This window comes from Anolis sagrei, chromosome 5, assembly GCF_037176765.1.
Source record: "Anolis sagrei isolate rAnoSag1 chromosome 5, rAnoSag1.mat, whole genome shotgun sequence".
In the NCBI taxonomy this organism is placed as follows: domain Eukaryota; kingdom Metazoa; phylum Chordata; class Lepidosauria; order Squamata; family Dactyloidae; genus Anolis; species Anolis sagrei.
In genome coordinates, this window is record NC_090025.1 from 178,745,105 (window position 1) to 178,769,192 (window position 24,088).

General features: G+C 37.5%; 1 protein-coding gene across 14 annotated transcripts in view; it reads left to right on the forward strand.

Moving 5' to 3' along the window:
• Positions 1-22,172, forward strand: part of ERC1 (ELKS/RAB6-interacting/CAST family member 1) — a 167,247-nt gene extending 145,075 nt beyond the window's left edge. For 9 of the 14 annotated variants that reach the window (XM_067469263.1, XM_067469264.1, XM_067469265.1 and 6 more), the window contains 2 exons: positions 9,174-9,362; positions 15,663-22,172. In XM_067469263.1, coding sequence (XP_067325364.1) covers positions 9,174-9,362; positions 15,663-15,800 — 327 coding nt within the window. In that variant the 3' untranslated portion in view covers positions 15,801-22,172. Of the gene's footprint in view, positions 1-215; positions 283-9,173; positions 9,363-15,662 lie in introns of those variants that run through there. The other 5 variants (XM_067469268.1, XM_067469269.1, XM_060776733.2 and 2 more) reach the window with 1 other exon arrangement.
• The last annotated feature ends 1,916 nt before the right edge of the window (positions 22,173-24,088 follow it).

The window sequence follows — 24,088 nt, forward strand, 5'->3', positions numbered from 1 at the left end:
ATTCAGCATATTTAAGTAAAATAAATGTAAGTTATCTAAAGATAACTATTGTGATTCAGGATAATGTGAAGATAACATAATAAAGAGGAAATCAAAGTTATTGTTTCCTTAACCACTTCCATGTTATTCTTTTGTAGAGTTTAAATACTAATCAAATCTTTATTTCATTCCCATGCTGCTCTGGGGCTTTCCCCTTGTCTTCTCTCAACCAATAGGATGAGGAGGAGGGTATTTGGGCATAGCCAATCAGATGCTCTTAGTTCAGCCATTTTGTTCAGAACGGTGAGAATCGGCTTTATTTACCAGTAGAAAAGTTTCCCATGATCACTCTTGCATCTTGCTTCTGTGTGAGGTTTGACCGTCTTTCCCTTTCTAATGTGGCCTTTGCATGTCAATGTTTTTTTCCTAGTTGTGTGTTGTATGTGTTATTTTTAATAAACATGTTATTACTATTTTGTCTCATTGTGGGAACACCTTTCCAGAGCATGTGATATATGCAAAGCAGTGGCATGATTCACATTGGAACAAGAAAGATCTCCAACATTATTTAGCATAACAGTTTAAACGCGGTAACCAGTATTTGCAATAACAAAAACATTTTCTATAAACTGGATTTTAAAAAACACTATTGGGATTTCAGGATTTGAGCACGGTGAACCATGCTGTTGAGATTTCTGCACCGTTGTTAGGTGCCCCAGTTACCTGAAGTGTTTGTTAAAGCACATTTGGATTTGGGGGAGAAATGTAACTTGAAACAAGTAAGACTCCAATTTCCCTCCACACATTCTGTCAAGTAAATTGTTTTGTTAATTGTTTTACACTGATGGAGTGTTGTTACATTATTCATATTCTTAATTCCAAATTAATATCTTGTAAATCCAAATTACTGTAACAGGGACAAACTATAGTTTCACAACCTAGATTGAATTGGCAATCTCTTTTAATGAAGGGAAGATGATTTGATTCATGCCTGATAGTGATCTCACATCTCTTTGGAGTTGCTTCTCTGTCATTTCTGTTTTGTGTTTGGTGTTAAGCTGTTCACAATGAAGAGTGTAAGTATCTTGCTGAAAATGCCAGTGAGCAGAGTGAGATGAGGTAAGTTAATGGAAATAATTAATTCACAGACAAGGGACGACTTCAGTCCATTTTTCACTGTTCATGAAGGATGAAGACCAAGATAAAACTGAAGACTTATACAGACCTTTTTCTTAATATGACTATATCAGATTGTTAATCTATTGTTGATGTTCATGTTGCTGGATCTGATTATTGTTGCTCTCTCCTGTTGCCATAGAAAAGTAATTTTACAACAGATAAATGGGTAATGACATCATTAGGACATCAGAAATTATTTATAACTCCTCTGTTGCAGTTTAAATCATGTGTTAGAAATTATAATGTGGTACAACACGATGCAAAAAGAGCAAAAGGAACCAGAACTACATAATATGAAACGGAAATGACTAGAAATGAGAGAAAGTCAAACTACTCAGCTGTTGCGGTGTAGAACATACTTTGACTAATTAAACCGTATTCTTATGCCAAAAATGGCACTCACAATGGCTTGTGTGCTTTTTATATTATGACTACTAATGTTAGACATATGAGACCCAGGTCATTACAATTAACTCATTTTCTGACATGAGGAAATGTTGCCAAGTTTTGATAAAAAAAAGTAGCACTAAGCGCAAAGATTAAATGAATATTGTTGCTTTACTTATACAATTCCATCAACGTATATGGTAGCTAACAGTTACATAAGCAACGAAGGAAGATTCCTAGTCCCAAGGCTTACAATCTAAAAATGGCAGTTAGAAAGAGTTCAAATTTAGAGGGAATTTGAGTGACTATTCAGACTGCTTGGGAATAAAGATCAAGAGAATTAAATTAAGGAAGAGATTAATTTGAAAGGAGAAGATATAGATGTTCAAAGGGAGTTGCATAGTAATTATTTTATTTCTTACCCGCTTCTCCTTGTGGCTCTTAATGGGTTACAGCATAGTTAAAACACATAAACATTGCAAAGATTCTACAAATATACATATTTAACTGAATTTCTATAAAAGTTACATATTAAAATATATCTGTATAAAATAATAATAATAATAATAATAATAATAATAATAATATACTTTATTTAATATACTCTATCTCTCCGAGGGGACTCAAAGCGGATTACAACATACACAGATAGACAAATATTCAATGCCTTTAATACAGTGGAATAACAATGACATACAAACACATCTCTGGCTTTCTGGAGGTGGTGCTCAACTCTGGCCATGGGAAGGTGCTCTTGTTCCATTTCCAAGCCAAGGTGCCTGTTGTCCGTAGGCATCTCCTGGTTGTGTTTACCAGCATGATTGCATAGGCACTTTTATTATCTTCCCATCAAAGTGGTACCTATTGATCTACTCACATTTGCATATTTTTGAACTGCTAGGTTAGCAGGAGCTAGGGCTAACAGCGGGAGATCACCTCAATCCATAGCTTCAAACAGCCAATAGGTCAGCAGATTCAACAGTTTAACGGTTTAACCTGTGGCACCACCACAGCCCCAACGTATTAAAATACATAGATCCAAGATTAAAACGCAGAACACAAGTGTAAAATCCATGCTTAAAACTGGCTGGGTAATCCAGCTGGAAGAAATAGATCTTTAGATGGTTTTAAAATTCCAACAGCTTGTTTAGTGGCTGATGAAAAGGTCCTCTGTGTATATAGGAGAGAATTGGTGAAATTGTATAAAAGAGCAGCATTTGCCTGTTACAGTGAAAATCAGCTTTTCTTCGTTGTCTCAGTGACTCACACATATCAGTTGTTCTGCATCTGCACAGGCCCTCTCTTTCCGAGCTGAGCAAAGCATTTTAGGTGGGAACTCCACCCCAATATGCGTGTTTAGGCAGGACTTCTGTTCCTTTTCTCATCTTGGAACCTTTCCATATTTTTGGCTTTAATTTGTGAAATAACATTTCTTTTTTCATCTTTTTCTCATCAAATCATCAAATTATATTTTCTCTTCAGACTTTTTCTCAGTTTTTCAGTATTAGGATTTTGGATGCCAATGAGCTCTTGAGCTCAGAGCATTAAGACCCCTTCCTCAAAAAGTGCATAGGGGTTGTAAGAAGAATGCCTAATCCGGCAGCTACTTGCTCATTGTCTTTTCTGTCGATGGGAAGGTTACATAATTGTCAGCCTTTTAGGATCTCTTCCAGTTGTCAAGTAACAACTGAGCAACAAGACAATGTTTACTCCAGAGCACCCTTTCCGCTAAACATTAGTCAGTGTCAGTTGACCTGTTGATGATATCTACCTACTCAAAGGTGTCTTTTTGAAGAACACATGATTTGACCTATGAATGGAATTCTTATAAATTTCCATCTTTGCATTCCAGAACATCATTTTACACATAGGGAGCTCATACTACTGTGTAGTATGATGTAGGCATGAAACTAGCTATCACAGGCAACAGCAGCTTGTCTCTTCTGTAGTAGGACCTATGGAGTTATTTATGTTCACAACTCATGGTTTTGCCTCAAATTCTATTGTCAGCTTCAACTCAACAATATTTATGACACCATTCACTATCAGCTGCAACATACTGAGAGGCATCTTGATGTTTTGTGATTGCTACCACAATACATAGCCCCTGCCATCCATCTGTTCCTACAGTGGTTCCCAGTGTAATGTTTCTACCGCCACTGGCTACATCAAACTATTAAAACTGCAACATAAGTGTATTATCTTCCCTGTCCATTCTTTCTCTTGTATAGAGACACCATCCATCTATGTGAGAATTAAATCCTTCATAATTATTGACTACTTGGGCTGTGCGCTTGACCTCAGAACTTTGAGATAAAGGCAAAAAAAGAACTGAAAACACAGATTATCACTACTACATTCCTGTCAGTAATAGTCAACACCATGGAGATGTTCCTGAAGACAATTTGAGTGTAGACTCAACATCTAATTTCTTTTAATTGTTTTTTTTCAAGGCATCAACCCTTCTGACTTTATAAGATTTCATCAAAAATCGAACAGAGTAAATGCAATTTGCAATCTTTTAACAAGCCTAATGTCACCTGTTGTAAAAAAAAAAGTCCAAAAGTCTATATCCCTGGGAAAATAAACTACAGCATAGCATCATTTGCATTATATAAGGACTGAGTCCAGACTTTGTGGTTCCTAACACATTGAACAGTACTAGCATACTGCCAGTTTTCTATAACTTTTTAAGCAGGGGAAAAGCTGACACACATGAAAACAGCTTTTGACATTGCCATGATGTGATCTCATCTTGCCCTGCAGTCCCCATAGAACAGTTCTGTTTTGCTTTACTCTGGAAGAAGCCAAACCTCTTTTGAGATGAGGACACTTGGAGACAGAAATAAGCAAAATACAGTGTGCATAGGGATAAAAGCTTTGTTTTTTATGTTCTCCCTTGTAGTAGTAGGAGTAGTAGTAGTAGTCTTCCCCTCTTTACCTTACCCCTGAAATTATTTTGTGGTCTGTGAACTTTCCATTTTCTATTTTTGCCACATCCTTACATTTCAAAAGAACATCACTCCTTTTTTCCAAACTCTTTGTTGAGAAGATCAGAAGTATTTTGGGGACTCAAGTTGCCAGTTGTGGCAATTTTGTGAGATATCTATAGATGATTGCATTACATTCTTTTTATTTTAAAAAGTGCTTAGCATGGTGACATACTGCAAATGTTTTCACAATCTCTTTGGAAACTTTTTTCCTAGTAGTAGAGAAAGCAGACTCATTTTTTTATTTGTATTTAAGTTAATTTATTGTATCCTTCTTCAGTTTTATTTTTCCTCCCCAAAATTTGACTAGATCCCAAGGCCAGGACCATGAGTTCTGGAAGTCATTAATTCATGGGATTTACTCTTAATATAAAAGAATTTCAGTAAGAATTTGTTTTCTAAATATGATTTCTGATTGACTCTGGCAGAAATGAAAGCAGAGAGGTGGGTCTTTCAATGCCAAAATTCCTTGAGCAAGTTTCTTTTGAGATGTTATGTAGGGTGATGAATCACCCAGGGATGAGAGCTGTTGGTATTAAGCTTCCATGCTGGAACCTTCCACAGTATTCAGTGCATAGTAGTGCTAGAATAGAAATTGATCACAGGTTCCCTATAATTTCTTTTTAAAGGCACGAGGAGTGGTGAGAATCTCCCCAGGATCTCTGTCAATGTAAACCAACACTTTGTTAAGGATCCTGCTTGTTGGGCATAACAGACAAAGTATAATTCAGTTCTTACATTCTGAAACCTTTTTATGTTTGTTCTTCCATTGAATGGACATCCCACATGAAAACAACCCCCATGAGTTTATGGATTGAAAGATGTTTGACAAAAGAAAAAGAAATGTTGGTAAAAACAGGGAGGGAAGAGGAGAAACCCGCTCTGGTGCAAAATCTAAAGTAAAAGTTCTTAATAAAAATCAGCTGGAAGTATTTTAGGAAAGTGCATAATAGAGTTAGTATTTCAGAAGAACTGGTGGAAGGAACATCCATGCTATGATTGTTATTCAACTGCAGTTTACTAGAATGGCTGTTATATGAGAATTCATGGAAGAGCACAGTTCTTTACTTTTTTTCTAGAGGTGAAATGGGGAGTCTTGAACATGAAAGTTCAGATCTTCCAAGTGTGTTGTTTTGGAGGCTTTAGATTTCTGGATAGTGGGGTCTGCCCTAAAGACTATGGACTCAATACATGGTTTGTGTAGGTAGAAAGCTACTAGGTCAAAGTGTAATTTTTTTAATGTAGATGGTCACATCATCTCATTTGAGGTTGAGCAGTAGCTATTGTTCTGTTCCTTCTGGTCGGTCTGTTCGAACACATTGTTCTCATAGCCTTATGGCATGGGGAAGTTTCTGGTTGATATGTCTGGCACTGTTTTCAAGGCTTTCTTGTTTTGTAGAATATAAATTAGCTTGGATAATAGACATGACAAGTTCTTAACTTTCAATATTTAATTAATCTTTAGTGGTATAGTTTTAAACGTGTTTTATATCTTTTTCTGATAAACCACTCATAATACAATTTGTGTCACATCGTATTGAACAAAGTTAACAAAAAGCAGCAGTTGGTCCAAAGGAATGCATTGTCAACACACTGAAATTAAAATACTGTACATGACATAGTACAATACTTGTGTTGACTTTTTTATAAATTGAATTTGCCATTGTTTTTTTTCAGCCACAAATAAATGGTCAGAACATTTTAAATTACTTGATTAACAAACATTGCTAGCTTCTAGGTAGGGATAGTTGCATCTCTCTTATAGTTCAAAAAGGAAAATGGTTTTGGGAGCTATTTTTGTATCCTAGATAAGCCTCAATTGTCCCTTCTGCGTATAGTAAGCATTCAGGTTGCAAGAAACAAATGTTCTGCCTCATCAGTCCTTTCTAGCTTTGCTTTTCTGGTTAGCAGGTGCTTTTGCATCCTCTTGAGATAAGCTTTGCTGTTGTGGGAAGCACTGTGACTCTTCCTAAGTGGCCTGCTCAAATTAGATGTGGGAGAAAATGAGAGATAAGGGAACTGCTTACTACCAGGGTTAATGCATCCCAAGGGAAAGATGTGAACTCCAGTGGGAGCTCTGCTCCTTTCCAAGAAGACAGGGTCAGCCCTTTCCAAAATTAGGATGCTGTCAACAAGTGCTTTATCAATGGAAAATACTGTCTTTGTTTCCAGTTCAATATATAATATTCTTCTCCCATAATGTAGATATTGTATCCTAAAAAGGCAACTAGACAAACATTCGTATTGACTTGATTATAATGATAATAACACCAATACTTCTGTTGCAGAGTATTGCCTCCTGATCAGTTTTCATCTGTGATTGGCAAGATGACTAGCAAAAGTTAAAACAAACTTTTTAAGGGTAAAAGGAATGTTTTTATCATTTTTCAGGGTTGCACATCGTATTTATAATTCTCTAACATAAAGGAAAAATAATATGTTGCTCTTACAGTTTTGTTTTTCCAAACCTACTTTTACATTCCTGATCTTTCTTTCCCCATCTTAAATTTTTAAATGTAATGCCAAGCTTGTAATGGCCTCCTGAACCCAGGGCTTGATTTGGGTTCTCAGCTGATTATTTTTAAATTGTATATATGGCAATTATATACATTTTACTGAATGCAATCCCGCTGAATGCAATGAGACATATTTATGAGTAGAAATACATGTATTCCTGTTGGAAAAACTGGCGAGGAAATTAGACTGATATCATAGAATCATAGAGTTGGAAGAAACCACGTGGGCCATTTAGTCCAACTCCCTGCCATGCAGGAATCTTCTGCATTATGGAAATTAAGTATGTAAAACTGGAATTGTAGTCAAAAACAGTATGTAAAAGTAATTAAATATAACATTAAAAGAAGCTGCAGAAATCATTAGCTTTCTTGGATAAAAGGTTTTGTTTCTTTTTATTACATAGTCAAGGAAAGTGACAGTAACAGACCATTCTGTGTATATTGCTTTCACATCACCGATCCTAACTCTGAGTGTTTTAAAACTGCAGGGATAGTTCTAAAGGAAGACAGGAGTTCTGTTACCAAATCTTAACAATGGTTGAGCGTTAATATAGTTGCAGTTTTGCTGCAAACTCCAAAATATTATTTAGTTTTTTGACATCTTGGGTCTCTTATTTTTGATTATCAGTTAAACAGCAGGCTTTCTAGCTTGTAGGCTTTGTGTGAGGTTTGGTAGGATAAAAGCCAGAGTCTTGTAGTAGTTAGAGCATCGGACTACAAATCTGCAGACCAGTGTGTGAATCCTCATTCAACCATGGAAACCTTCTGGATGGACAAATCACTTTCTCAACCTCAAAATAAGACAATGGCAAAATCCCTCTGAACAAAACCTACCAAGTAAATCCTGTGATGGGTTCATTTTAGGGTCATCATATGTCAGAAATTATTTGGAAGCATACAATAACAATAATAGAAAGGATAACAGTACTTTTCTTCTCTATAGCAAGGCAAAATAATGAAGGTAGGCCTTTTAAAAAGAAGCAGCCCATTTCCCAATAGCTTTGCATTTCAGCATTTTGCTTTTTAATCTAAGGTGCTTGTAACATCAGTAGCAATTCCTGCTGTCCCTTTATACAGTGCTAAAATGTTAATCCTGATGTTGTGGTATAAACTGTGGATGTATGGTGGGGAGCATTTTGACACCACTAATCTGTTGCTTTCAACTCCTCCTATTGCCCAGCCATTAATCCATTCAGAGTGTTAGAAACATAGCAAAGGAGCCAGAAGAGTTGTATATTCACTGACACTGTTGAAAGTAGTACCAGCACCTGTTTCTGTTGACTAAGAGATTATCGCGCTTCCACATTCATTAGCAGGGTTAGAGGGTACAATTGGAAAGATACCTAATGCCCGCTGACAGGCAGCAGGTGCAGCTACAGATTTTCTTGTAGGAGCTGAAATTTTTGACAGGTGAAATTTTGAAAGCTACTGTTAATGGAGATCTTAAACTTTTTTTGTTTTGCACTTTCCCGTTATTTATTTTCAATCATTAGTAGACATTGCCTTTCTGAATTTTCTCTTCTCTATTTTCTCTTTCAAATCTACAGAATATTTAAAAATACAGTATTTTATTGTATAATAGTCACACTTCCTTTTTTTTCCTTAAAAAAAGGGGGGATGCGCCTATTTTGCTGTGAAAACAGTGCAGTCAAGCAGGCGAGTGAGGCTTCACTTGCTTGTGTGCCTGAACCCTTTGGAACCATGAAGGTTTCTTCAGATGCCTCCATAGCTGCAAAGGGCAGGCACCCTTCATTCATTCGCCCAGGCAGATGTACAAGTGAGCGAATAAAGGGTGCAACTATCATATAAGAAATATACTAAGCTCAGCACCCCAGAATGGGGGTGCAACTTGTAAGTGGTGGTGACTATTATGCAATGGAATATGGTAATCTTTTTCAGAAATGTGTCAACTTACTTAGTGTCCTTTTTTAATTCATACAAATACAGTTGAATTTTCTAAACTCAGATTCATACATATTATTCTTCTGCCTCTCGCCTCACATTAGATTTATAGGTGGAAAGACATTGGTGATTTCCTTCTTTTTCTTCTCATTATTTGTTACAGTTAAGTAAATGTCTGATTTGTGTTTCAGGCTGTTTGACTTCTTTTCTCTCACTTTAGGTAATTCAGCCCCTTTTAGATCTTGATCAGAATCGCAGCAAGTTGAAGTTGTATATTGGACATTTGACAGCCCTGTGCCATGACCGGGACCCCCTGATTCTTCACGGACTCACGCCGCCTGCTTCCTATAACCTGGATGATAATCATGCAGCTTGGGAGAAAGAGCTGCAGAAGATGACGCTGGAGCAGGTTAGAATCTTCTGACCATTTCAGTGATGTGCTTAAAATGAATATCATGCAAAATTTTAGAGCTTTTCTGAAATGGCTTATTACATCTGAGGGACCAAACTCCTCCCTAAACTAACAGGCTAAATTTTGCTTCTGAATAGTAACTGCTTATTATTTGGTATGGGAGGCATGATCTGCAATAAAATGTTGTGACATGACCTCAGCCTTCAACAAGAGTGCTCCTGTTCAAACTTTCAGCCAACATTCTGTGGCTCCTCATAACCACTAAGCATCCTTAGTCCTCCTGGGGCTAATGGAAGAGGTTACTCTTTTTTCTTTTTAAAGGTTTTTCTATATTCCTGCAAATCCCAAATTCATTAATAATCACCTTCCTTCTCAGTATTCCATTTTGACTCCAATCACATTGAACTTGAGCTTCATTATGATGTGTTCTTCTGATCAGTGGCTATGTAAACTGATTAAAACAGTGGAAAGTTAGCCATTGTTTCATAAGGAAATACTGTTCTAATTGATTCTCAGTGGACAAAGGTTTCAAAACATTGACATCATATAATTATGAATGTACACAACTAGATTATTCATTTATCGCTCAATGTATTCCTTATCTGAAATGCTTGGATTTTGGATTTTTTTTCCTTTCGGAATACCTATTTTTGCATATACGTGCATAATCTTGGAGAGGGGACTCAAATCTAAGCAAGAAAATGATTTTTGTTTCATATGTACCTTCTCTACACAGCTGAAAGTAAATGTATGTACTATTTTAATACATTTAGCATTAAATAAAATGTGTGTACATTGAACCATCAGAAAACAAAGGTTTGTGGACAGTTTGGGATTTTGGAGGATTTGGAAATTTTGACTAAGTGATACTCAGTCTTTATTAGGAAGTAAAACAATAGAAGTAGAGGATAGAATAAATAGATATGTAGACAGTAACCAGAAGATTGATTGACCTTGCATACTTCTTCATCTCTGAACACTGGAAAACGTATTTAGCTGGAACAGTCAACTATTGCCTGCTTTTATACTTATGGTTATTGTCTCTCACCAGTCCTCTTCATCTAGATGGCTATGAGAGAACTGGAGGCTTTTATTTCCATTTTTTAATAACAATTTTTCAGCTGTACATTCAAACTCTCGACTGTGGCTGATTCTTACTGTGGTTTAGGGAAACCAGCCAATTCCAAAAGCAACAATTTGAAGTTCATTTGTTTACATAGACCAGTATATCTCAAGCTGACTAGAGATATGTTTTTTTTTTTACAGTGTACCAAGGGCTGATACTGTATTTTTGCAGATTGGCTGCAATTGTTTTTTTCCTTTTATGGATATTTGCCAGGGACCAGGAGCTGATGACTTAGGGGCCTCCACTAGTCTGTGGTAGTTGTCCAGCTCTTTTTGAGGACTTCTAGCCTGTTTAGGCAATTGGTTCTGTTCCTGGACTGTCAAAACGTTCTTCCCAACATTCAGTAACTTCAAACCATTAGATCTGGCCTCCTCTCTAGGGTGGTATAAAACATGCCTGCTCTCTCTTGTGACAGCCTTACGGTATTTAAAGGGTACAATTTTGTCACCAGTCTTCACTGAGGTGAACATGCCTATCTCAACCTTTCCTTATCTATTTTGTTCTCCATGCCTCTTATCTTTTTTGCCCTTCTGTAAACCTGCTCCAATGTGCCTATATCCTTCTTAAAATGAAATGTCCAGAACTGAATACAATACACCTGATAAGCCTGACCAGTGCAGAATATACAGTACTGGAACTATTACTCTTACTTGGAAACTGCTTCTGTTAATGCAGGCTAAAGTAGTATTTGTCTTCTTTGTTGCAACTTTGCGTGGTCACATATGTTAAATTTATGCTCAACAATAATCCCAAAGTCCTTTTCACATCTACTACTGCTGAGCCATGTATCCTGATCCCACATCTGTGCATTTGGTTTTTTCACCTAAATATAGAATTTTGCATTTGTTTCTGTTGAATTTTTTTTTTTAGATTTCTGCCTCATTTTTGAGTTTATCAGGTTTTAAACTAACACAAATAGTTAAGGCTAGCTAGCCAAAATGTGAGCAGTAGTGAGCAACTGATAAGGCAAAGCTTTTTTCATGTAAAGCTAACCATAGTTTAGTTTACATTGAAAAAAGTGAACATATGAACTGCACTCCATTGTGCAGCCCCCGGTGGCACAGTGGGTTAAACCCCTGTGCCGGCAGGACTGAAGACCGACAGGTCGGAGGTTCAAATCTAGAGAGAGAGTGGATGAGCTCCCTCTATCAGCTCCAGTTCTCCATGTGTACTTCTGTTAGAAATTTCCACTGACAAGACCAGGCTTACAAGAATCTTATATCTGCAGTCTGAAATACTTTTGTTTAAAATGTGCTCTAATATTGTTTGTTATCTTGTAGCTGGTGTTTGGTGTTTTGACCCCAGTGTTATTCTGTCATGTGCAATGATAATTATAAAGGTCACAATCCAGGAAAAATGTGGCACACTTAATGTTTATTAGTGGGCTTAGGAACAATTGATTTCATATTGATTAGACTAGGGCCAAAGTGGCACAATTTCTTAATTGTTTTATCGATTTTTTAAGGAGGTCATTTGTTGTTGTTGAAATATGATCAGAAATCATAAACATAGGTATGCATACATTGTACTTTGGTGTCATTTGTACCTGGCTGATCATATCTGGAAGGATCTAGCCTGGAATTTTGCATTTTATTATGTAAGTTGCTCCATATTTTTAAAAAAACAAACACTTTTTCAGATTGTATGCTGCATATCTAGAGATACCAGCTTCTGATGATGTGTAAAAAAATAATGCCGGTTATTTTAAAAATTATTTTATTGTGTTTACTTTCTTCCAGTTCCTGGTAGTTGGTGGAGCACTAAAATTTGTGGGGTTTTTTATCTGTTTGTTTGTTTTGTTCTGTTAGAAATGTAATACAATGTTCTGGTTGCTGACGACACGATAAATATAAATACTAAGAATTTAGCTCCTGAGGGAACAAAATTCTTAATTTTTCAGTTTCCTCTAACAAGTTCTAAACATAATAGTCAGTTACACTAGGATCCTTTTTTCTTTAACTCATTACACCAAAGCTTCCAACCTGCTTTCATATCACTTCAGAGTTACTGTTTACGGAAAGCAATAATTATTCTACCCCTCATTTTTCCCTACCAGGACAGGAAGTAGATTAAGTGGATAGCCAGGAGCACAAAATGTACTGTAATGCCAATTACCTTAAGTCATAACAGGATTGTGTGTGTGTGTGTGTTAAAGAAAACCTTATACTGTTGGTCATTGTGTGCAACTGCTAATGTAGGTCAGCAAGTAAGTTTGGACCACACTCAGTGGGGTATAACTATATGTGTTTTAGAATACAGTTTAGCTTTTGCTCTGGGGAGCCTATTCTCAGCTGTTTGTACTTCTCTCTCATTTGAATGAAGATGAAGAAACCTTATTCTTTATTACTTACAAGGACTATATAAGTTTGTTGCACTGTTTGATTTTGTTTGCAACACTGTAAGTTTATGTTTTAACACTGCTGATAAGAGTAAAGTTTTTCTGTTCTTTTTCCTCTTGCCTGTGTGCAATGTTCTTGTGTCTTCTGCACTGGACCCGACTGAAACCCAGTATTCGCAACAATACCTGTGCTATATGTTTCCTTATCACACAAATTCAACTATACCTACATACATACATACATACATACATACACACACATATAGAAGTACTTGCATAATTTGAACAAACATGCATGTGCCCCCTTTCTCATATTTATTTTTGATCACTTATTTTCCTTAGGTCCCAATTTCTTATTTCATAATTATTGTACAATAAAAATGTTGACTTCTAGGACGACCTTCTTTTCCACTAAAATCCATTTCTATTATAATCCAAATATCCCATCCTTTCTTCAGGCTGGGTAAATGGTAATTCCCATCATGGTTCTATCTTTCCATGGTGGTGGGATTGTGGACTCTTGTGAGGCAAGACTCTAAGCTGATGGTATTGGTGCTGGTGATAGCAATTCTGCTGACAGGTTCTCCCATGTCAGGTGGGCTTTTGCTGAAGAGCCATACTAAATGTGCCAAATAGCTCTGGATGGCAGCAGGAGTGGGAGATTCCACTGGCGGAGAAGCTCTCAGACACAGCGGCATTGGCACCATAGCTAAGTGTTCAGAAACTTCAGCTGGTCCAAGAGTTGCAGCCAGGTTGCTGACTGGGGCTGGCTACAGGAAGCAGACAAACCCTTTGTTGCAGCATCTACTGGCTGCCAGCTTCTTTCCAAGCACACTTCAAAGTGCAGGTTATTACCTTTAAAGACCTAGACAGCTCAGGTCCAGGCTATTTGGCAATTTATATCTGGGGAGCACATTGCATGTAAAGTCACAGTTCCATAACCAAACATAGCAACAACAATAGTAGCTAATACATATATTTTTCTATATGAATATCAATATGTAGTGCTTAAAAATTAGAATCATTAATACAGCTCTTGTATATCAAGGTGCTTCATAGCTCTGTTATTCACCTTTGGAAAAGTTCTATGCATTGGAAAATTTTCCAAGAATATCTAGATATATTTGTCTGTATCCTGCTAGGGAGTGTTGCTTGGAAAGGTTCCACATATCCTCTTTATAAGTAAGGGAAACCACGTGTGGTTTGGCTTGTTTATTTCCATTTATTAGCATCTGTGGTTTGTGTGAAATTATATCTGGTTGAAACGTCTTGTATGCTCATCTTACAAACATTCAAAAGTTAAACAACTGCCTTCCCAATTTGTAATTAATCAACAGAATCATAATCTTTTTCTTAAAATGAAGTAAAAGTAGTGTTTCCTCTTTCATAATAATGAAAAATCAGATTTCACTCATACAGATTATTTTCTGGAACGGAAGTACTTGATCAGATGAATGCCAAAAAAGTAAAATAATTTTGAGTTACTTTAATTGTAATACCATTCTTAAGTTAATTACAGCAACTGACATGAAGTACATATATGGAACTCATTTGGAAATTAAGGTGAACATGCAGAGATCCTCATAAAAACAATAATAGTACAAATACTGAATTTTATTCTATTTTCTGGGATGGGCAAAGTGTTAATGTGCATGTGGAAGAGGAAGCATCCATCAAAAGGTGGTAAAAACAGTGTGAGATGTTTTGGATGTAAGGTGAACACACTGAAAATTGGTGCTTAACACTTTGCAAGGAATGGAAGAGAATGGAGAACTGAGGTGTCATTTCCCTTTCCCTGTGTTAGACAGCTTTAGCACTACGGCTTTTTCCTGTGTATATAAGCCAACATTCATATATACTTTCTTCATTTCTTTCTGATGGAGCAGGGGTTTCTTTGGCAGGAATAAGAATTGTTAAAGAAAGATCCGAAGAAAATTAAATAAAAGGAGAAATGACATGAGGCTGTCGTTTGGACTACTTGTCATGCATACTTAAAGTTCATAATAGGCAACTAGAGTATTGTGCGCACAAAATGCCCTGTCTTTAAAACAAACCTAGGGGAATGGAGTCAGGCGGATATTGCAGATTTGTGTCTAAAAATACCAGTGAGCACTACCATAGACAGTAAGTATCCAAACACATTGCTAAGTTAGTTTATATCAGCATTCAAAGAAATCTTGTAGTATCTTTGAGACTAACTGGGAGAAAGAAGTCTGGATGAGAAGCAGTTGCCCTCTGAACTCATGATAAAAGACTAGTGAGAATTAGTTGTTTCTGAACTGTCAGGATATTTTTCTGTGCATCATCAGAAGCTGGTATCTCTAGATCTGCAACATACTTTCTGAAAAAAATAATGTTTGTTTGGTTTGTTTTTTTCAATTGTTGGGCAACCATACATAGTGAAATGCTATGTTCCAGGCTAGATCGGGCATAGGCAAACTTTGACCTTATTTTGAATTTTAACTCCCACAATTCTTTCCAGCTGTTAGGAATTGTGGGAATTGTAGTCCAAAACACCTGGAGGGCCGAAGTTTGCCCATGCCTGGGCTAGATCCTTCCAGATATGATCAGTCATGATATTTGAGCCACTTAATGTTTCTCCCTTTTATGTATGAATGATACACATCTGCAAGTTGATATGAGAATGATATATGTAGGGACACCATTGGCTGCTGCTCCCTCCTCGTGGTACATTTGGAGACAAATTTGTATGAAATTGTTCTTTTCTCTTTTTTATGGTAAAGCAGCATTCAGGCTCTGGGCTGAATTCTATATGTTTTTTTAATACATCAGTATGTGCTGATGTGATTTTCTATCTTTTGTTTTCTCACAGCTTCAAGAGGAGCTGGAAAAAGGCGAGCGGGACAGCGCAGAGCTACAGGAATTTGCCAATGCCATTCTACAGCAGATAGCTGATCACTGCCCTGACATCCTGGAGCAAGTTGTCAATGCACTTGAGGAGTCCTCATGACCTAAATCTGTGCTATCTCCCTGACAGTAGCATGCCCAGTGACAAGCCCAATCTACCCAAGGAGCTTGGATTGGAGATGAAAGGCAGGGGAGAGAAGACAAAACTTTTGGTGCACCTTTTTATATAAAGAAACAAATGAACCTAAACTGATATCTCACCTTTTCCAGTCTATAAATATGGAATTATGTCTGCATTCATATTCTCACTGCCTATCTTTTGGAATATGCCTCCCAGTTACCTTTCCTGTTGGCTTTGGGATATGTCTGCTTAGAAATCCGAGTCCAAGAAGCATAGAATGGCAATATATTGGAGACAACTTGTTCTAGTGATTCTTAAAATGGTAGGAGCACTTGTCTTCATTTTATTTTCCAATTAGTAAATAAATCTTTATGCGTTTATAGAGGAGGCTGAATGTGGTCCTGAAAGTGAACCAAAGTGAAAAACACTTTTGCTAACTCAGAATTAGCAGTCTGTGTCTGCACAGGGGCATAACCCTGAAAGTGGACATTGTTACAAAGAGAGGTGAGGAGTATCTCTTTTTCTCATTAACAGATATCAGTTGAGGGAGAATTGAAAACATTTTAATGTGTTCTCTTTTATTCTGCCTATTGTGCACGTCATGCTTGTTTACCAAATGGACTGATGAGATGAGGATGGCTTTAGTAGGTTTTCTTGGTTCTGAGAGAGCTTAACATACTTTATCTACATATCTCTGCATTCTTATTTGAACCGTGCTCAATTCATGCTTAGCTTCTCTGTTTTTGAGTTCTTAGAGGATTACTCCAGAAGCTAACAGAATATTGGTCTTGCCTGTTGCTGTACTTTACTTATCATCTGCCAGTAATGTTTGAGGCCAAAATAGCTTCTCTAGACAACACTTTGTTGACATATCCAAATCACAGAACGAATAGGAATCTGAATAATCAGTTGTTTTGCACAATTTGTGAAACTATCGTTTTGTTTTGGCAATATTGATATTACACATGGTATCATTCTTCAGGCATTTACCAGATATCATTTTATATCTGTGACATTATCTCACTTCCTTGGAGGAGGTCTTTTTTATTTTTATTTTTTCAGATTTCAGGGCTAACAGGAACCTTTAGAGCAGATAACAGAAATGGAAATTAGGATTCCAAATTTACTGCAGTAAGCAGAAGGATCACATGTTCTTAATTTCCTTTTCTAACGGTTTTGTTACTGAAGTGACTATTCTAATCATTTTTCCCAAGTCAAACAATTTGGTTGGGGTTTATTTTGCACATTAAGAGCTTTGCATTTGAATGTCCTCATTTCTTATCCCTAAATTTTATATTATCAGACAGACTTCCTTTTAAGTCTCTTTATTTCATGTTTCAGATACTACACTATATCCTTCATCACATGTCACTCAGACCAGTGCCATTTCATGTCAATGGATGCGGGAGACTGGTAATTTTTAATCTCTTGTGTGCAAAGAACTAGGATCATATTTATGGCCATTAGTTACATTTTTCTTCATTACCTGGAAAATCTAGAGACGAGCACTGGTCCATGGACCACAACTTTTAGTAGCACTGACAAAGGCAATATGGAAGGATTATTTTCTACTTCAAACTTTCTTTCCTTCATTTCTTCCTTCAGATCCACCAGTTGTGATATCACTGATATCTAAAAAGCAAGGAAGGGGTCCCAGCTAAACAAGAAGAACTTCATTAATATCTTTTAAGTAGCATATGCCATTGAGACAAAAAAAAAGGCAGTAGCGCATCCTGTGCCACATGCTTAGATTCTTCCTTCTGTTAGAGGTGCACTGGAGATAGGAGATAGAACATAAATCATCTAAGTTCTGAATGGTGAACATAGTTTTTCTGTGGGCTTCCTCCTCAAAGGTTCACACTTCATCTTAGTTTGCACCTTCATAACTGGAAATGTACAATGGTGGTTTTAGAGCAGATGGTAATAACAGCCTTTTCATCATTAAGGAGGGGGAGTTGATTGTTCTCAAGGTTGAAATTGCCTTTACCGGAAGGCATGCAGACAATGACTGTACATAACATTGAGCCATGCCTCATACCAGAGCCGCACCTTTGGCCCTATTGTTTGAGTCAGCACATTTTGATAGGAGCTGCTGTTTTGAAATTTCCCTTCTAGCTTTTTCTCCTTCATCCCTAATTACTCAGTGTAGGAATTTAATGCTGCCTGTAAAACCCTCTCAACCTTCAGGGCTAACATCTTCCCACCATCACCACTCCCTGGCTATCCTATTAAGTTATATGGTCTGGTCTTCAGTTGCCCTTGTTCCCTGCTATAAAACAATCCACTCTCTCTGTGGGAGAAGCTGTGGAATTTTTCTTATCTGTGGTTGAAATAACTGCTGCTTGTAAAGCTCTTACTGAGATGTTCCTTGATAGAGGGGTTTGTTTTGTTTTGTTTTGTTTGGACCTGGGCTTGACTGAAAGAGGAGGGGAGCTATTCAGAGATGGTCACTTGTGTTTGCTATGTCACCCCTTGTGCTTATCACACCACCTATCAGTTACAGTTCTCCATGAGAGTATATCTGGAGCCTTTCAGCCAGCTGCCACCATGTGGCTATGCTCCTGCAGAAATGGGTCTCTGATAGCAGGGGGATGACATTCCCAGTACATTGTGCACAGAGCCCACAAATCATGACATTGTGATAAAACCCATGCTTTATACTCTCTTCCACTCACACCTTGTTCTCCAGGGGAGGAGTGGCCTTTTTTAGTCGAGCCCATTCCCAAGCTGGCCATTTACTCTTTATTATCTGCCAGAACATCTGCTGTTCTAACCCACTCACAAATCTGGAATGTGTCTCACTTTCAGTTCTTCGCTGTTTCCCTCACCACACACTTTTCTGTCCAGTTTCATGGGCTTAGGGCCCTGCCACACTTAGGGCTGAGCCCGTGGAACTACACAGAAAAACCGTAAGTAAATACATTTAAAACAAGCAACTGCACAAAACAAGATTTTATTTGAGAACAGTGCTCTGGCTTTATCATCAGCGTACTATTGCAGACAAAGTTCTTCATCAATGTTTGGTTAGAGATCCTGTCAAACTTCATTTCTAGGAATTGTGGAGATTTAAATGCAAAGTATTTAGTGCTGGTCATGGCCTGTTTTGTTGCCTTTAACATTAGACTAATACAGCTTTAGACTAGTTACATTGCAAGAGAGATTGCTGGAAAAATTTATCTTCTTTACCTTCCTTGTTCTTTAGTTCAGTTTTCAAAAATAGCCTCTTATCAGTGAATTCGAAATTCTCAGTTGTTATGAACATTAGTCACATTAGAGTTTCATTTGCTGAATTATAATAAGGCTTGGCTGTAGTTAAGGAATGCCTTATTATTATTTCAAGTCACAAAAAAGCTAAATTGTAATGCCGTAGAAGGTGCTTATAAACTTCATGGACTTTTTATACAGGAATCAGTGGGAGAATTTTTCTTTATTTGATCCAGTTTTTAAAATCTCATTGAAAAATAGAAATAGTTTATTGACATGCTATCTGAAGTTCCTAATTTGGTGATTTAATGTTTACCAGGAATCCATATACTCATTCTAATCCTGTCAAATCCAGTTATTATTGTTGTGTGCCTTCAAGTTGTTTACGACTTCTGGAGACCCTAAGGCGAACCATGGGGTTATCTTGAACAGATTTATTCAGAGGAAGTTTTCTTAGGCTGAGCAAATGTGACTTGGTCACCCAGTAGGTCTCTGTGGCCAAACAGGGATCCCAACCCTAGTCTCCAGTGTCATAATCCAATACTCAAACCATTACTCCTTCATCTAAACTCATTAAATGTGAATCTCAAAATTGACACAAGTCTATGTTCAAGAAAAACATTAGTAAGAGCCATGTTTGGATGTGCATTGGGTCTTTTATAGTGGCTGACTTTGGCCACTGTTTTCATTCAAAACTCCATTCATATTGGCTGTAAATCCCAAACATCTACCACAACTAAAGAGGTGAAAATGGTGGTGACAAAGCAGTACACATCATCAGATATTCTGTATAAAAGGGAAAGACTCACAAAAGAGTTCATGTAAGAAAATTGTCAAGTGAAATTTGCAAGATATCATATCATAAGGGGGTTTTAGCCATCTGTTCTCTGTCCATTCTAAGATTCAAGGAGTATTCTGTTTGGGTCAGATAAAGGGGAGTTAACTGTTTTCTACCTGTCTCATATTCCTAATTTATTCGCTTCACATGAGTTTTCAGAGTGGCCTTAAAGAAAAACAAAAATGTTGTTGAAGTTAGAAGGTGCCACTTCAGAGAACCAAGCAGTCATAGAAATGGAAAGCAGGGACAATGGATGTAATAACACTAACTCAGTGATAATGCTACAGCTAGATGAGTGGGTAGGTCAAACAGTGGGTGGTTTGGGATGATCAGGATTAACAAGAGAGACTCTTCTTTTGCCAATCACTAAATCTTGTCAGTGCAGCAGGTGCTGTTTTTTATAAAGCAAATATTTTTTACCTTTTTTCCATTAATAGAGGGAGCTGCTATCCTTCTGAACAAAATGGCTGTCTCTAGTTGACTTTTTTAAAAAGAGAGAATAAAAGCATTTCCAAACTTTTTAGTGTCAAAAGTATAAGCATAAAAATACTGACTTTTTCCAGTGTGTGTGGAGAGTGCTGTAACCCTGTCATCATTGGTATTTCCCTTTGACTTTTTCAGGGTTTGGTTTTTTAATTTTATTTTTCAGTTTTGTTATCTGCTTGTCAATTATTGTCTGTGTGGTCCTCAGACTGGGACAGTTACCGACGATGTGTGTCTGTTGTCTGATTTTAAATTTTAAAAAAAGATAGAAGTAGAAATGAAAAAGTTGTGCTTAAAAATATATTAAACTAAATGTATTGTCCAAAGGAATTCAAAATATGAAAAGGCAAAGTTCTGGACTCCTCCTCTCAGTTTTATAAGGAAATTGACTCTTTAGGCTCAAAATACCTTTCAGTTGCCTTGACAGGCCATGAAGACCAAACCAATGTAGCCTTCTTAACAAATACTGACTTTGTTCTTCTCCCAATACTATGATACATGGATTACATTAAGAAAGGGCCAAAAATATCAGCATCTGCTGTTTTCTGTGGGTGTCCCTTGCATCCCAGTACCACTTCTTTAAATAGAAGAAAATTATTAAAGCATATTTACACACACTTTAATTCCTGTTTTGTACACCTAAACTATTAGTTATTCCTAAACATACCTTCTCCTCTTACCTCTTACTCATCTGCATTGCCATTCTGTGTGCGCCCAGTCTTGAAAAGACAGACATAAGCTTAGAAGAATGGGTTTATCATTATTTTCTGTATTTTTGGAATAGAAGACTTTGGCGACTTGTTCAGGTTTTGGCTAACATAAATTTGCACATCCTAAATACATTGGTGAGTCATGTGTTAAATTAATATACTTTAAACTACTTACAAAATAATCTTGGTTAAATTTAAGAATATTATAAAATGCTTTCAAATTCATGTGTTCCACCACAAATCCCTTTGATTCGCTATCAAATGTTCTAGCTGGAATCAATGTTGAAAATCTTGGAACTCTTGGCTTGTGGTCGCAACCTTGGAATATTCATCTTTATGCAAAATCTTTAGCCAAATATCATTGAAATTGCCTTTTATTTCTTTTCTCCATAGACTCATGGCTACAGTGAAGTCAGGATACTCATCTGATAAACTCAGGCTTTGGCTTAGTATTGTTTTGATTGGGCACTTCTAAGAAAGAGATAGACCACAGGCTTTGTTCCTGTCAACACATCCCTTACATATCTGTGATGAATATATCCTAAGACTTCTAGGGCTTTACCACAAAGGTTCACATCTTCTTTTGATTCTGTGCAAATAAAGGGATTACATCCTCTTTCTATTCTAGACCTGCCCTCAAACAGACATAACCTGGGTTAATTCATCCTTGCCAAAGCAGTATTGTTACTTTTCCTAGATTAACTTCATTTTGCTTAATTGAATTATTAATGAAAACAGCCTGGTAAACATTTGTGAATTGTCTTCTTACACACACACACACACTACAGATGGGGGATCTTTTGCTAGTTGAAAAGTGATGTGTTGCACTTTAATAGAGGAGGAGACAAGCTTTGCATATATAGTCTGACATACTTTGAGTTCTTTCTGGAAGGAGCAGCAGTGAGAGGTAATAGATGTCTGTAATGCAAGTGCGCACGCTGCCTTCGACATGTATGTGTTTTATTGATGGAGTCATGTTACTGACAGGATAATGAATTGCAATGAAATTGTGTTATATATTCAACTTTGCCTTGATAATATAAACACTTTTGTTCAATTTTTTTCTTTTTTATTCACAAACTAAGTTCTTCAGGAAATTATAAAATTATTTAAAAATGGTGTTGTCTGTGCTTTTTTTTTTAAAAAAAATTGTCTTTTAATCTTTATTTTTTTTCCAGAAAGATCCTAAAGATTCTTGTTTCAGGATTGTACACATGAGATTAATTATCCTCTTTCCACACCCATATGAAGAGGCTTCATTGCTTCCAAAGGACTGCTGAGTTTTGATGGAAACATTTCAGGAAGGAATTTGGGGAACAGCCACCCAAAACTGCCTTTCATAGTAGTCTGACAACTGACACATGGTACAGGTTTCAAAATCCACTGGCTGACCATAGATCTCACAATGGGCCATTTCCTTTTTTGGCAGCAGATGGAACTCATTATGTCTTTATAACATCCTCATCTTAGCCCATTTACCTAGTTTTACATTCATAGAATCAAAGAGTTGGAAGAGACCTCATGGGCCATCCAGTCCAACCCCCTGCCAAGAAGCAGGAATATTGCATTCAAATCACCCCTGACAGATGGCCATCCAGCCTCTGTTTAAAAGCTTCCAAAGAAGGAGCCTCCACCACACTCCGGGGCAGAGAGTTCCACTGCTGAACGGCTCTCACAGTCAGGAAGTTCTTCCTCATGTTCAGATGGAATCTCCTCTCTTGTAGTTTGAAGCCATTGTTCCGCGTCCTAGTCTCCAAGGAAGCAGAAAACAAGCTTGCTCCCTCCTCCCTGTGGCTTCCTCTCACATATTTATACATGGCTATCATATCTCCTCTCAGCCTTCTCTTCTTCAGGCTAAACATGCCCAGTTCCCTAAGCCGCTCCTCATAGGGCTTGTTCTCCAGACCCTTGATCATTTTAGTCGCCCTCCTCTGGACACATTCCAGCTTGTCAATATCTCTCTTGAATTGTGGTGCCCAGAATTGGACACAATATTCCAGGTGTGGTCTAACCAAAGCAGAATAGAGGGGTAGCATTACTTCCTTAGATCTAGACACTATGCTCCTCTTGATGCAGGCCAAAATCCCATTGGCTTTTTTTGCCGCCACGTCACATTGTTGGCTCATGTTTAACTTGTTGTCCACGAGGACTCCAAGATCTTTTTCACACGTACTGCTCTCGAGCCAGGCGTCACCCATTCTGTATCTTTGCATTTCGTTTTTTCTGCCAAAGTGGAGTATCTTGCATTTGTCACTGTTGAACTTCATTTTGTTAGTTTTGGCCCATCTCTCTAATCTGTCAAGATCGTTTTGAATTCTGCTCCTGTCCTCTGGACTATTGGCTATCCCTCCCAATTTGGTGTCGTCTGCAAACTTGATGATCATGCCTTCTAGCCCTTCATCTAAGTCATTAATAAAGATGTTGAACAGGACCGGGCCCAGGACGGAACCCTGCGGCACTCCACTTGTCACTTCTTTCCAAGATGAAGAGGAAGCATTAGTGAGCACTCTCTGTGTTCGTCCACTTAACCAATTCCAGATCCACCTCACCGTAGTTTTGCCTAGCCCACATTGGACTAGTTTCCTTGCCAGAAGGTCATGGGGGACCTTGTCGAAGGCCTTACTGAAATCCAGGTACGCTACATCCACGGCATTCCCTGCGTCTACCCAGCTTGTAGCTCTGTCGAAGAAAGAGATCAGATTAGTCTGACATGACTTGTTTTTGATAAATCCATGTTGACTATTAGCGATGACCGCATTTGTTTCTAAGTGTTTGCAGACCACTTCCTTAACAATCTTTTCCAGAATCTTGCCCGGTATCGACGTGAGGCTGACCGGACGGTAGTTGTTTGGGTCATCCTTTTTTCCCTTCTTGAAGATTGGGACCACATTGGCCCTCCTCCAATCTGCTGGAACTTCTCCCGTTCTCCAAGAGAACGGGAGAACGGTTTGGGATCTCTTTTTAGCCTAATGCAGGATCTGTATAGCAACATTCCAATAAAGTTTCTGAAATACATAACATTCCCATTCCTTTAA